The sequence below is a fragment of the Chenopodium quinoa genome, unplaced genomic scaffold (assembly GCF_001683475.1).
Source record: "Chenopodium quinoa cultivar QQ74 unplaced genomic scaffold, ASM168347v1, whole genome shotgun sequence".
NCBI lineage: Eukaryota > Viridiplantae > Streptophyta > Magnoliopsida > Caryophyllales > Amaranthaceae > Chenopodium > Chenopodium quinoa.
This window is the reverse complement of record NW_018745533.1, coordinates 1123256-1139952: the sequence shown is the minus strand read 5'-3', so window position 1 is coordinate 1139952 and position 16697 is coordinate 1123256. Positions and strand designations below refer to the sequence as shown.

Sequence of the window (16697 nt, the reverse complement as noted above, 5' to 3'; positions counted from 1 at the left end):
TGTCCCGACCCGAATTTTTCGGATACCCAGAATCCGGGTACCCGAATTATTCGGGTCGGGACATAGGGTACCCGAATTTCTTTTTTTTTTTATAAAAAAAAATAGCAATAAAAAAAACTTCTGTAATTTAATTTTTAAAACTGCTGCATTTTAAAAAAAATTCCAGATTTCCATATTGTAGTGCGTGAAGGAACTCGAAGCACTGAGTCGCGTGAACAACTGAACATGTTCTGCTACATACTCAATTAGATAAACAAAGACAAAAGTCATAAAACACCACTACACCATTAACAACAAATTATCAAGCTTGTATTGTCTCATTCTTAATCGGATTCCTAGTTTTCTTCACCCAAACTTCAAAATGGCAGCATTTGTATAAATTGTAACAACCAAACAGTAATTAAGCTTTCGAATTCAAAACTAAAAGCGAAATCAAAGCTCGTACTATACTCGCTGTCTCACGTGGTTGTGCAATTGTGCCGCTGCGATGAGAGTTCTATCTCGCGGTTGTGCTTGTGCCGCTGTCCGTGAAGGAACTCAAGGCAGGAAGAGAGAGAGAAAGGCAGGAAGCAGACCCATGAAGGAACTCAAGGCAGGAAGGAGAGAGAGAGGAAGAGCAAGAGAGGAAGAGAGATAGAGAGGCGCTTGATGAGAGAGAAAGGCAGGAGAGGCGTTTGATGAGGAACCCTAATTGCAAACTGAATGGGATGGGCTTAGTTTGAGGGAGGGTGTTTTTTTTTTAAAAAAAAAATTTAATTTATTGTCGGGTAACCGGGTACCCGAGAATTAAATAGTGCGGCCCATGTCCCGACCCGATTAACTGACAATTTTCCCGGGTCGGGTACCCGACCCGAAAAAACCTTTTATTTTCCCAAATTTCCCGTCGGGTATTTACCGGGTCATCGGGAAATCGGGACGGGACAATCGGATCGGGTTTTTTTTAACACCCCTATATTTCATATCGAATAGTCGAGATCACTTTATATTCGGGACAATCGGGTATTTACCGGGTCATCGGGAAATCGGGACGGGACAATCGGGTCGGGTTTTTTTGAACACCCTTATATTTCATATCGAATAGTCGACATACTTTATATATATATAGGGATGTCAGTGGGGCGGGTCAAGTAGGAGACCCGCCCCATCCCCGCCCCAGTGGGGCGGGGATGGGTCTCGGTTTGGCGGGTGGTGGGGCGGGGATGGGGATGAAAACGATATCCGCCATGGGTGATGGGGCGGGGGTGGATTTTAAGTTGTACCCGCCCCATCCCCGCCCCGCCCCACTTCGTACCCGCCCCATCTCCACCCCATACCCACATCTATATACTTTTATATTATTTTATAAAATAATTACGTGAAGTAAATATTAATTATAATATTTGTACTACACTTATATTATAAACAAAAAATGTGTGTAATATTAAGAATTTTTTTTTTAATATTATAATCCGTATTAATTATGTAGGATTGTGTATTTGAGACACGAAAATTTGGTGGGTCTTGGGTGGGGATTAGGCGGGTATTCGGTGGGGATTAGGCGGGGATGGATATCCAAGTGGGGGGGTGGGGCGGGGATGGTTTTGGAATTGTACCCGCCGGGGCGGGGATGGGGATGAATATTAGACCCGCCGCGGGGATGGGGATGGGGATGAAAATGTTAGGTGGGGATGGGGATGGGAAGGTCAACATCCGCCCCGCCCCGCCCCATTGACATCCCTATATATATATATATTAGTTATTAATTTAATGTAGTACAGTCACATGTGAGATATTATGAGCTCAGCAATTTTCAGTAGTCCATATTGAAGGTTGTGAAAATAAGAGTATAGCTATAAGAAATGATAAGAGTTAACGGCCCTTGCATCAAAAAAAAAAAAGTGGATAAGAGTAACCTTAACGATTGGTAACTCAGCTTTTCCATAGTTGAATGTGATTGGTCACAAATACATTATTACTTTTTTAATTTTACACATTCTCTCTCTTCATATATTTATATTTATATACTTGAAATGTGGAGAGGCATCTAGAATTTTGATAAAAGGCAGAATGAATACAGTTGTTTTGTAAAGAACACATATAGTTGTTTTACAAATATCATTTAGCTTTATTTTCTTTTCGGTATATCTAAAAACATCCATAATATTAATAAAGAACATGATAATATTATTTATATTCACCCACTATAATCTATAGTGACTATATACAAAATTTAAAGAACATTTCACAGTAAACAATGAATATTATGTCTTTAATAAAAATTTATCACATTAACAATCAAATAACACGGAGATAAAGAAAATTATTTTGCAGTGTGGTCTTTATAAAATAGTGTCAAGTTCATTGTTATTAATAGCTTTATGTTCTATTTTTTTATACCTCTTATGTTTTTTTTTATCACGTTCATTATATTGTAACATTATGTTCTTTTTCACTTTAAATATATGTTCCTTACAATTCTATACCATGTTCTTTTCACTTTAACTAAATATCTTTTACATTTCTATACTATATTCTTTCTTTCTTTTTTTTTTTAACAGATGTAACATGTGCATGTTACATCCACCTTCATAAACCACTGATTATTCTATATATAATCCCTACGTCCCTTTCATTTCCACCCTAAGCTAATTCCACTTTATGTGAGAACTTTAAAAAAATTGTGTATTGCATGCTTTAACAAAATGATGAGGAGGAAATTCAACAGTTGATTAGCTAGGATATGATGGGTATCCGCGAGTCCATCGTCCACGACAAAACCCCAAACTCCCAAACTGCCAACAACATTAAAGGACTGGACTACTAGATTAACTACGGAGTATGTGGTTATTTTGAGACCATATATATTATTATAGATATTATTTTCGTTTCAAATTATTTATAATGGTTAAACATAAACTTTGTATCACGTTTCAAATAATTTAAAATGGAGGTAGTGTATGTTGTCCCCTATTTTTGTCATCTCATGATGTGATATAATGCTGCCAACGCTTAATATGATTAATGGGGAAATCTTGAAAAAGAAATATAATTAAAGGTCTTACACCAATATTAATTATGATCGAGTACCTTTCACCCACTAACTAAATGTGATTATGTGAATATTATTAGGGTTGTTCGTCGGTTCAAGACCGAATCGACCTGGACCAGATCGAAAATTTAAATTTTAAAAATAGAAAATCGGACCGAACCCGGATCAGATTGGAAAAATCGGTTCAAACCCGAACCAGACCACTTTGGACCGATTTTAGAATTTTATTGCTAAGTTTTAAATAATATTATGGAAAACTCGAAAAAATTATGGGAAAACTCTACTTTAGCGTCTTTTTTTTTTGTATTGTAAGTATAAAAAAGCTCATAAATTAAAGTTTTCAAAGGTTATTAAGAATAATCTTAACAATTATCTAAGATTTTATGCATAAATTTAAGAAAAAAACGGTCCGATCCCGATTTTTATGGGGTTTTGGACCTGATCGGGCCGAAGACCGAAAAAATAAATGTTTAGACCCAAGATTGGACTGACTATTAGGTTCGGTCTGAGATTGATCCGGTCTTGTTTGAGACATTTTTTCGGTCCGGACCGATTTTTGAACACCCCTAAATATTATTGTTGAAAATAACAAGCTAAGAAAATCATTACACCTAAAATAATATCCTAAATCTCAACTCCAATCCATCAAATTAAAAGCTTTTACATATAAATAATTAGACGAAACCCGTGCAATGCACAGTTTGTTTGTATTGAATATTTATTGTATTGATGTAATATTTGTTATTTAATTCGTTGTACGTAGTATATTATTTAATATTTTTATTTTAATATAAATTGTGAATTTCCTCTCATACGTTATATATATTCGGATAAAATTTTTAATTCAAAATATAATACTTTATATTTAATTAATTTAAACTTTAAAATCTCATTTGCCAATTTTTACCAAATTAAAATTATTTTTATTGAGTAAAACTTTTTCTTTTTACTGACTCTCTATTTTTAATTAAATAAAATTAATAGCAATATATTTTGTATGCGGCTAGCCACATCATCTGACCGAACAAAGTAATAACCCCTATAAAACTAACCCAATAACCCCTGTAATACTAATTGAGCAACCTCTAACACCGACTAAGTCATCATCCCTTTCTATAACATTGATTGAGTAACCACTATAACACTGACCAAGTAACCCCAATATTACTAACGAGGTAACTCTTATAATAATTGATGACATGCTTTGACCAGATACATATAAAAGTTTGTGATAAATATTATAAATGGATCTTATTTTAAAGAACGTTTTAAAACAAATTTAATGATGGAAATAGAATTGAGTTATGATTATTTTTGAATAATTGAAATATTAGAATTCTATTGATAATAAAACTCTATACTATAACTTTATCTTGAAAAATCTATATAAAAAAAATTGCTTACTTAGTATTATACGTGACAAAATAATACCTATTTATTGTCTACATGGTGTGATACTTGACGAAAAAACTGGAATGCCAAGCATCGTTGTCTAGTGGCCTAGCTACGAAACCGGCTTTATTTATTAATGATATGATATTATATTTACATTAATTATTAGTTATTGATCAATATAAAAGTCAAAAAAAAAAAATAATTGCATGAGATTATCTTTCAAGCATGTTGTATGTAACTTTTGTGTGTGGTTGACTACATCGTGTGGCCAGCTAACACTAGAGTAATCCCTGACCAAACGAGTAACCCTCTAACCAAACAAGTAACCCCTGACCAAACGAGTAACCCTCTAACCTAACAAGTAACCCCTGACCAAGTTCCTTTGACCGAGTAACCCCTGACCAAAGGAGTACCTTGGTCCGAGTAACCTCTGACCAAGTAATCTCTAACCGACCGAGTAACCCTTGAGCAACAGAGAAACCCCTGACCAAGTAACCGCTGAGCGATCGAGAAAGTAACTCCTTATCGAGTGAGTAACCCCTGACCGAGTGAGTAACCCCTAATACGATTCATCACCAATTCTTTCATTCCGATTTCTAAGAGGAAAGTTACATATTCAAATAAAAAAATCTATTAACTATTATTAAAACAGAAATTTGCTGACATCATACATCATCCTCCCTATCCTAAGTGTCTCTTCCACATTAAAAAATTTCCCGTCATTTTGTTGTATGACATCATCAATTTTTTTTTTAAATATTTTTTTTAAAAAAACTACAAGTATTGAATTAGATAATAATGCATACTACGATTGTTGCATTGGTTGCCTGTAAATACAGAACTATCAAATTATATATGTACATACATATTATATATATATATATATATATATATATATATATATATATATATATATATATATATATATATATATAAGCTTTGTTACTAAAAAATAAATAAATAAATAAAAATTGTGAAAGTGAGAAATTACCTATTAAAAAAATGTTTTAATTGACTACCAACTTTTGAAAAATATTGTAATTTACTACCTTATGCCGGATTATGAAGTTTGACCAAAATTTTCTGGCATTGACTTGGTCACGTGACACTTGGTGACCATCACGTCGGAAAATTGTGAGAAAATTTGGGAAAGAAAAGGGTCATTAAGTGTCACATGATGGTCAGGTGACCAAGTCAACGCTGGAGAAATTTGATCAAACTCCTTCAATTCATAATCCTACGTAAGGTAGTAAATTACAATATTTTTTAAAAATTAGGTAGTCAATTACAACATTTTTTTTTATAGGTAGTTTCTTGCAAATTCTGGACTATAATAGGTAGTTTTTCACAAAATTTCAAAAAAAAAAATTAGAGCTATGTATAAGGAAACTACCAATGATGAAAAGTGACTAACTTTTGCCACAATGCCAAAGTGAATTATAAGTGTAAATAAAAAAGCACTAATTATCCTAAATTCCCTCCTATTTAATTGTGATGATAAGTGTAAATAAAAACATAAAGCAATAATTATCCAAAGTAATAATTGACATTTTGTTTTAATATATAATAATATGTTGCAATTTTTTTTCCACATTACTTTTATTCGGTGTGTGTTCTTATGTCTTTGAAGGTATGAAAATATTTTTCTTTCATATTCCAATTTGCAATTTAATTTTACTCAAATTGATGTCAATTATTATGATTATTCGGTAATAACATTTTTTTATCATGCAGGATATATGAAAATGTCTACACAACATTACAATATGAGTTCATTGAAGACATAATTCCAATGAAGGAAAATATGATAATTAATTAAGATACGTATACGCTTATGGAATCCACCAAGCTTTGATAATCCAAACGACTACAACATTGAGATGGTATTTCTTGATAAAAAGGTATTAATAATACATTCAAAATAAATTCTTAAGTCACATAAGTCACATACAAAGTATAGGGTACGGTGATAGGTGCACCCAAGCCATATTTCAGAGTGTTGAGGCCTATTTTGCCTATTTATTACTCCCTCCGTTTCATAATGTTAGTCCCATATACTATTTTGGGCGTTTCAAAAAGATCTACCCATATTGAATATATTTCATTTATAACTTGATTTTTTTTTTGAATTAATTGATTATGTATTGATGACATAACTCTAAGTTAGGAATTTTTTAAATTAAATTATGCAATTATGACTTATGCTTTCCTAATGAAAAATCAAAAAAGTTAAATAAGTTAAACTAATTATGAAATTTGTTGTCCTTTAATGTTAGATTTCAAATATATTTGTTTTCTTATTTTATGTGATTGATTCTATGTAGGATTAATATTATGAAACGGAGGGAGTATTAGTTAGTAAATTGGGGACTGACTGATTTATTATTATCTGAAATCTTAGGTACTCTCTTTTCCAAGTACCCGATTATTAGCACCCTAACTTGGAACCTAGTCACCTCTAGCCACCCAACCATTCAACCCCTGAAGCCTAGCCACCCAACTAACCAACCAATTAAAATCCCAAGGACCCCGAAAACACCAAAACCCATGAAACCTAGCAACCCAACACATGAAACACAGCCACTCGAAACCCAACCACCCAACCCATGAAATTGTAGGTTGTAAAGGGGGCAACACCATCACTGCCCAAAAAAGGTGGTGGCTGGATAGTGGGTGTAGGCAGAACAAAGGGAGACCCATGAGTTAAGAAAAATGGGGTTATTTAGGTCGAGAAATTGAGATTAGTGGTGGTGTTGATGGTAATTTTAGGTGCAGTGGTAGGGTGAGTGATGCGTAATAAGTTGGGTTATTCGTAGTTATAAATTTTAGAAGTTTGTCTACAAGTTTTTACTTCTCACTTTAGAAGGTTTTTCTTGTTTTAGGCTTATGATATATTTTTGTTAGTTGTCATGAGTTTCATTTTTTAGGTTGTTACCTTAAGATAGAGTTCTTTTTAAGAGTTTTTACTAGGATAGAATTATAATTAAGCTAGGATATCTTTTTAGATTTTATTAGCTTATTTATAGTCGATGTTAGTATTCATCAGTTTATTCATAGGAGATTAATAAAATTTTGGTTTATTGAGAATTATTGTTAGTCGAGAAGATGAGCAATTAAACTGAGAAAGCAAATCCTAGTTGAGTATTAATCCAACAAAGATTAATAATCTTCAATTCATATCTTCCATTACTTACAAATCAAACACATAGCCACCAAAATTACAAATTTAAGGCCAAATATTCAATACTCACGCAAGAAACATACATCACTATGTTTGTTAACTAAAATATTCGCCTTTTTGTTTAAAGAAACGCACCAGTGGGTGTGAGAGAAAGGAAGGGAAAGTGGTGGTAAAAAAGGTGAGGGGAAGGGGGAAGGGGGAGGGGAGAAGCAGTCGGAATAGTGAGTGGGAGAAGGAAGGGGAGGGGCTGTTGAGAAAGGGAGGGAGAAGGGGGTGATCGAAGGGTAAAGGGTTGCTAGATCATATTTAATAGAAGTAGCTAGAGGAGGGGAAGGGGGGCAGATCTAAGGAAGGGGAGGACAAGGGGAAAGAGAAAAGAATTTTTTTTAAAAAAATATTCTTTTTATTTTTTTATTTTTTACATTTAAACGAATCAAAATATGACACGTAGATAGATGACTTGATTTTGTAGGTTGGTAACCGGTTGGGCCTAATAAAATTGCAGCCCCTCCCCCGTCTCGTCCCGCCCCCCTAAAAAAGCTTGGATTATTCAAGAATAATCAAAAGTTTAGATTAATAGATTTGAATGGGCTAAAAGTCGGATTATTCTAATCAATTTTTCATTAATTTGTAGTCTTACAAATCAGACCAACACTAGAATTTTATTTTTATTAACAATTAACATATATTTTTGGGTCATGGTTTTTCCGTCAAAGTCATTGAAGAATGAATTATCCCCCATAAAAACAAAACAAGAATTTAAGGGCTAGTTTGACATTGTGTGTGTGTGTTTTTTTTTCTCATTTAATAAATTATGTTTTTTTTATTATTATTATTTAAGAAATAGAAAGAGAAGGTGGATAAAGTACATTAATAAAAGTGAAAAGTACAATTCTAGACAAAAGTTAAAGAGATAAAGTGGAGAAAAGTACAAGGATGTGCAATATATAATTCAAGAATAATGTAAGAAGTAAAATGAATAAAGTCAAAATAGTGAGGGTACAATGGTCATTACATATTACCCAAAAGTAGAAACCGGATCAATATTTTAGCTCTTCAAAATAGAAAAGTAAGAACTATATTATGGGACTGAGGAAATATATCTTAAGTATTTTTTTTATAAGGATTGTTTAAATTTACTTTAATGATAACTATTTTTGTTATTGGTCAAAAGTTAAATAACGAATGGATAAGATGAATTTATTAATTGAAGGGTTAAAATTCACTCAAATAATGACCATAATTTTAATTTTGCTATTAATCCCTCCATTTTAAAATACTTGCTCCATTTCTTTTGGGCACATATACCGATGCTAATATTTGATTAATAATATATTTAATTATCAATAAGTGTAAATTCTAACAATTGAAAATTAATAATCTACTCATTGAAGTACCCACAAGTAGGGATGTACACAGTTTGGTCTGGACCGTAACCAAACCAGACCAAACCGCTTTTTAGTAGTTTGGTTTGGTTTACGGCTTGGAAAAATATGGTTTGGTTTCAATTTTTGGGGAAATATGGTTTGCGGTTAGGTTTGGTTTTTCGAAAAATTATAAACCAAACCAAATCGTAAACCAGTAAACCGCATTTTAATATTTATATAATTTTTAATTAAATTAAAATAGTTATTATATATTATAAAAAAATTAAAAAAAAAAAACATGAAAAATCATTAGAAGACTATACGGTCAGTATACTACTATACTCTATACTCTATACTCATTCTCAAATATCAATACTTAAAAATTCAATAGGTCATATAACTCATATTGCTCTTATTGTGTTAGCACTTAGCACTTGATTAGTTGGTTGTTATTTTTATTAAAACTTGAATTGTAGTAAAATTTAATCCCTTTGGGCTAATTATTTAAACTTTATTATAAATTTATTAATATTTGACAATTTTTTCGGAAAAAAATGTCGTCTCATCATAAACCGCAAACCAAACCGCATTATTACGGTTTGGTTTGGTTTGGTTTGGTTTCAATACTAATATGGTTTGTGATAGAGATTATGTTACTAATCTCTTCATATTCATATTCTGTTGATACTCTTTGTGTGTAATTAGCATTGATTATACTTCTCTTATTAGGTTTGTAATACACCTATATATTTGGATGAATGAGAATGACTCCATCAAGGAGATTCACACAATCTGACATGGTATCAGATGCCTAAGGGTGTCTCCCTATCTTCTATCTTCATCCTTCTCGACCCTTGGCCTACCGTAGCTTTCTAGCAGCCGCCATCTCTCCTTCCATCCTCCATGGTCGGCGATGATGAAACTCCTCCCCCTCCCTCTAAAACCTTTCAACTCGCCTATGCCGTAAACAACATCAAAAATCTGATTAGCATCACCCTTGATCAAGAGGAAGGGCAATATGCCACATGGGTTGAGCTCTTCCATATTCAAGCTTGTGCGTACAATGTTCTTGACCACATTGATGCCTCCGTTTCTCGACCCACAGATATTGATGATGCGACATGGACTCGGTTAGATGCTATTGTCAAAGGTTGGATTTACAGTACTATCTCCAAAGACCTTGTTCACACTATCATGAAACAAGGCGCAACCGCACTTGAATTATGGACTCGGCTTAAAGACGTTTTCCATGACAACAAGCACACTAGGGCTGTGTATTTGGAGGAGAAATTCAACACCACTCGACTTGAGAATTTTGCTAATATGGCAGAATATTGCAAGGAAATCAAACTTCTGACTGATTAACTAAGCAATGTTGATAACCCGGTCTCCGAAAGGAAGATGGTTCTTCAGTTGATTTCTGGTCTTACTAAAGGGGAATATGACACGGTTGCTGCATTGATCTCCCAAACCGACCTAACCCCGAGTTTCAGCAAGGCCCGCTCTATGTTTTTGCTCGAGGAAACCCGAAAATCCAAGCAAGATGAACACGGGCAGCAAGCTCTAGTTGCACAGCAGCAGTCTCTGGCCACCGTCAATTCTGCGGCATCCACACAGCAGCCCCAACATCAGTCCGACGGCCACCGTAGTGGTGCTGGCCGTGGTGGCCGTGGTCGCGGCCGTGGGCAAAATAGAAATGGAAAAGGTCGTGGGAGGGGGCGAAATTCTAACTCCCCACAACATCATCAGTCCAACAATGGTCCGCAATTCTCAGCCCAACAGCAACAAGGCCCACAATGGGGGGCTCAATCCTCTTGGCAGCAACATCAACCCCAAAATTGGGCATCCCCACCATGCCCATATCCCACGGGCCCGTTTCAGCAACTTAGGGCCCAGCAGCAACATCCATCATTGTTGGGCCCACGACCTGCCCAACAAAAAGCTTATTATGCTACCCCGGCCCAATCTGGTTACGGTCCCCTAATGACCCCTACGGAATTCGGTCAAGCTTATAGTTCCATGAGCTTCCAAACTCCCGACAACGGTTGGTACATGGACACGGGGGCGACTTCTCATGTGACTCGTGATTCGGGTAACTTTTCTAAACTGTTTAATTTGAGCATTCCTCAATACATTTTGGTCGGTGATGACAAACGCATTCCAATTTATGGCTACGGATCCACCTATACCCCCCACCTAACTCTTCTTTCCATCTCAAGAATGTCCTATATGTTCCTAGCATTATTAAAAACCTAATTTCTGTTAGAAAATTCACTTGTGATAATTCTGTTTCTGTTGAATTTGACCCTCTCGGTTTTTCTGTGAAGGACCTTCTTTCGGGGACAATTCTAGCGAGATGCAATAGTGTGGGGGACCTCTATCCTCTATCCCCAACTTCCGCTTCAAACACTCCACGTTCTCTAGCTGCAACTTCTCCTTCTACTTGGCATAATAGACTTGGACATCCCGGCGCACCAGTTTTTGATTTTCTTAGGAAAAACAATCTTATCAATTGTAATAAGCGTACTAGTACTCCTTTCTGCTACTCTTGTCCTTTAGGAAAACATGTACGACTCCCTTTTAAGTCGTCTACTACTGTAACGTTTTCCCCTTTTGATATAATTAATGCGGACTTATGGACTTCTCCTATTACTAGCAAATTGGGTCATAAATATTATTTGGTGTTGCTTGATGATTTCTCTCATTTTATTTGGATTTTTCCTCTCAAATTCAAATCCCAAGTCTATGACATTTTATTGAATTTTCGTGCTTTTGTAAAAACACAATTTGAAAGGGACATCAAAACTTTCAAAGTGACAATGGCCGGGAATTCGACAATTCTCATTTTCTTACTTTTTGTGCGAAAAATGGCATAGTCTTTCATTTCTCTTACCCAAACTCTTTTTCCCAAAATGGCAAAGCCAAAAGAATAATCCGTACTATCAACAATATGTCTCGCACAATTCTTTTTCATGCCTCTCTCCCACCTTCTTTTTGGGTGTATGCAATTCATATGGTAGCTTATATTCTCAACATTCTACCCTCCAAGACCATCCAAAACAAAACACCAACCGAAGTTTTATATCGTAGGTTACCCACTTACGATCATCTTCGTACTTTTGGATGCCTTTGCTACCCAAATTTGAGTGCCACCGCTCCTCATAAGCTAGCCCCACGCTCTAAACCATGTGTTTTTTTTGGGATTCCCTTCCAACCATCGGGGTTACCTATGCTATGATTTATCAATGAATAAGATCACGATTTCCCGACATGTCACATTTGTAGAGGACAATTTCCCCTTCTCGGACCTCTCCAAATTTCGTGACTCAGATTATGAGTTTTTGGACTCCCTTATTTCTCCCATCATGGCCCCTATTCTCATCCAAGCTCACGGTAGCCCAGCTCCTCAGCCCACTAGACACGGCCCACTCTCCCTCACAAACTCCTCTCCAGCCCACTCCGCAGATGGGCCGCGGATCAGCCCATCAGGCCACTTCTCACCTGCGGACTCGCTTGCCCATTTCGCCATCTTCCCCTTCTTCTCCCTTGATCCAATTTGGATCAATTCCACCTAATGCTGTCACTACTCCTCAATCTCGACGTATAATTCCAGTTCCTTCACATTCTATGACTACTCGTGCTCAAAGTGTGATTTTTAAACCAAATCCGAAGTACAATTTCTCGGCTCAAGCAATTTCTGATCTTCCTAAAAATCCCAAATTAGCCAAACTTGATTCGAATTGGAATGCTGCCATGAATGAGGAATATAATGCTCTTATGAAACAGCATACTTGGGAACTTGTTCCAAGACCGGAAGGGGTGAACATTATTCGATGCATGTGGCTTTTTAAGCACAAATACAGGGAAAATGGTGACTTGGAGAGACACAAGGCAAGACTTGTTGTGAATGGCAAGTCTCAACAGATTGGGGTTGATTGTGATGAGACATATAGTCCGGTGGTGAAACCGGCTACTGTCCGTACGGTTTTGAGCATTGCTATGGGGAGGGATTGACCTATTCATCAACTAGATGTTAAAAATGCGTTTCTTCATGAGGATCTTAAAGAACCTGTCTTTATGCATCAGCCTCCGGGTTTTGTGGACCCTCAGTTTCCTCATTATGTGTGTCGGCTCCGAAAATCTTTGTATGGTCTTAAACATGCTCCTTGGGCATGGTACCAATGATTTGCTAATTATCTCCTTCGGATTGGTTTTGTATGTAGCAAAAGTGATAACTCACTTTTCATTTTCCGACATGGCCGGAATATTGCTTACTTACTCTTATATGTTGATGTCATTTTCCTCACCGCCTCTTCTGAGAAACTAAAATCCGACATCATTGCTCTCCTTCAATCCGAATTTTCTATGACAAATTTGGGTAACCTGAGTTTCTTTTTGGGTATTTCGGTGCATCGTACCAAGGATAGCATGTTTTTGAGTCAGAGTAAGTATGCCGGGGAGATTCTTCAACGAGCTAATATGGCAAATTGCAAAGCCGTAGCCACTCCGGTCGACACCAAATCTAAGCTCGGGGCTCTTGATGGCCCACCTGTTCAAGACCCTTCTCTTTATCGGAGTCTTGCCGGTGCCCTACAGTACCTCACTTTCACACGGCCGGACATTGCTTACGCAGTTCAACAGATTTGCTTGTTCATGCATGACCCGAGGGAACCACATTTTAACGCTTTGAAGCGTATTGTCCGATATCTCCGAGGCACTCTAGATCATGGCATACACTTGTATCGGTCTGCCCCCACGAGACTTGTGTCATACATGGATGCCGATTGGGGGGTTGCCCCGATACTCGCCGCTCTACTTCTGGGTATTGTGTTTATTTGGGTGACAATTTGGTCTCTTGGTCTGCGAAACGTCAGCCCACTTTGTCTCGTTCTAGTGCTGAAGCAGAATATAGAGGTGTCGCGAATGTTGTTGCCGAAGTCTGTTTGCTCCGGAACCTCCTTCTTGAGCTACATTGTCCTTTGCGTAAGGCATCCTTGGTGTATTGTGATAACATCTCTGCGGTGTACTTGTCTTGCAATCCGATACAACACCAACGTACCAAGCACATAGAGATGGACATTCACTTTGTTTGTGATAAGGTCGCTCTTGGCCATGTTAAGGTGCTCCATGTCCCTTCTCCTTATCAGTACGCTGATATCTTCACCAAGGGTTTGCCGCGACAATTATTTCAAGACTTTCGGTCTAGTCTCAGCGTTCGACCTCCTCCTGCTTAGACTACGGGGGTGTGATAGAGATTATGTTACTAATCTCTTCATATTCATATTCTGTTGATATTCTTTGTGTGTAATTAGCATTGATTATACTTCTCTTATTAGGTTTATAATACACCTATATATTTGGATGAATGAGAATGACTCCATCAAGGAGATTCACACAATCTGACAGTTTGATTTGGTTTGGAAAATTGACCAAATTGTATTTTGCGGTTTGGTTTGGTTTAGACTCAAACCGCCCCAAACCAAACCATGTTCACCCCTACCCACAAGACTATATTTCTTCTTATGGAAAAATAACAAACATTAGTCAAAGTGTGACAAATAATGTATAAAAATTAAAAATATAGTAAGTATTTAAAATGGAGGAAGTACAAAACTATTTCGTATAAATAACACGGGTAAGACTTAATGTCATTAAGTTGTAAGAGGCATTCAATTCATAAAGGTCACAAATTATAATTTACATTGGTTTTTTTTTTTCTTTTCTTTTTAATCTAGAAGAGGAATAAAGCCAAATAAAGGAAAAATACAAACAACAAAATAAAAAAAACTACCACGGAGGGATAAAGCTTGGTAAAACCACACCCCTAAAGTCCTCTAAAATTCTACTAAGCTTTCACTGAACTTGATTAAAATCTAGCTGAGTGTTGAAGGACACTATACTTGGTCAATCAATCTGTCGCACGGTTGTCTGGACGATAAACATTGCGTATAATTAGGATAACATTGCTTGTTAAAGATTAAAAACATCTTGAATATACTATTTTTGCGTTATATTATATCTAATATGTATGTAGATCGAGTATAAGCCAATTTCTAAGGAGTACACACTTAATGACTTGATCTAGTATATTTATATTGTACTTGTATGAAACTATGACAAGTTGACAATTGACAATTTTGCGAATTGAGATAATAAAAAAAAAAACAGTCAACTTTGTGGGGCTAAATTCAATATACAACTATACAAGTATTGAATTAATAGTTGAAAAGGAAAGACAAGTTAGAAGCAATATATATATATATATATATATATATATGAATGGGAGGGATCCAGTGAGAATAGGTCCATATGTGTGAATTCTTACTTATATAAGAACTGATTTAAAATTTAGAACATAAGAGTTAAAATTTAGAACATGTGACTCAAATTAAAATTTTGAACATATGAGTAATAATTTAGAACATTTGTGTGAGTAATATGTTTAGAACATCTGATTTAAGAATCAGAACAACTTATTTAAAATTTATAAAATATGCTTTGTGAAATTTTAAACATATGAGTAAAATTTAGAGCATCTGATTTAAGATTATGAACATGTGAATAAAAATTTAGAACAAACTGATGTAGAATATAGAAAGTGTGAGTAAAAAATTTAGACCATACGAGTAAAAAAAATAGAACATACGCTTTAAAATCTGGAACATATAATTAAATAAATTTAGAACAAACGTTTTAAAAATTTAGAACATATAAGTAAAAATTTAGAACATATAAGTAAAAATTTAGAACATATAAGTAAAAATTTTGGAATAAGTTATTTTGAATTTATGACATCAAACTTAATTAGTTTATGGTTTAGAACATGTGAGTACTAAATTTGAACATTTGATATATATATATATATATATAATGCCAAAGAAGAGAGTGAGAGATATTTCAAGTGGTTAGAGCTTCATTCCACTCGATTTCAAGAGATTCTGGTTTTGATTCTCACCCTATCCTTATGGCTCATTAAATACAAAGGCCATGTTTGGCAATTGACTTTTTAATGGTTTTTTGGTTAGCTTTTGACTTTTGGCTTTTGGTTTTTTTAGGTGGTCAAACAGCCAAAAAATATGTTTGGTAATTGGTTTTAGTCAGTGAAAAAGCTGCTTTGAGTAGCTTATTTGTTGGCTTTTGGCTTGTTGGCCCACAAATCATCTAATAAACAGCCAACAACCAACAATTAATTTACCAAACACTTTTATAAACAGCCAGATTAAACAGCCAATTTCAAAAGTCATTATAAACAGCCAAACATTCCAGCTAGTCAAATAAGCCAAGTGAACCAGCCAACCGCCAACAGCCATTTGCCAAACAAGGCCAAAGAAAAAAAATGCTAAAGAAAAAATTAACTTTTTTTTTGACACACCTATAAAATATTTTTAAAAAAACCCCAAATTTGAAACTTTTTTCTTAGTAAACTCTAATATAAAATCAATCGAATATGTTTTCTCGAAACTTGTTATACAAATAAATTCAAGACAATATAATAATTCAAACTTAAAAAGTCAATAAAATCATACTCGCGCGAGAATTATTGATTTGATAGTTTGATTAAACTAATTTCACTTAACGCCGCGTACTACAACGGTATAGTTGGTAAACGGTGTAATCTCATGTGGCTGAACAAGTCTTATTAAGACATTTAGCAAGAGACTAGAGAGCTACCACGTTAACATGCAAACTGACAAACTCGCAAAATTCTATATAAAGGGTGTCATTT

At 35.2% G+C, this 16697-nt stretch overlaps 1 protein-coding gene across 1 annotated transcript; it reads left to right on the top strand.

Moving 5' to 3' along the window:
• Positions 1-9874: 9874 nt before the first annotated feature.
• Positions 9875-10336, top strand: LOC110715879. The gene has a single exon (XM_021894499.1). The coding sequence runs from the start codon at positions 9875-9877 to the stop codon at positions 10334-10336; it is 462 nt and encodes a 153-aa protein (XP_021750191.1).
• Positions 10337-16697: the final 6361 nt, after the last annotated feature.

Excerpts from the sequence above, each read along its gene's own strand:
- LOC110715879 (XM_021894499.1), top strand. The coding sequence starts at position 9,875 with ATGGTCGGCGATGATGAAACTCCTCCCCCTCCCTCTAAAACCTTTCAA.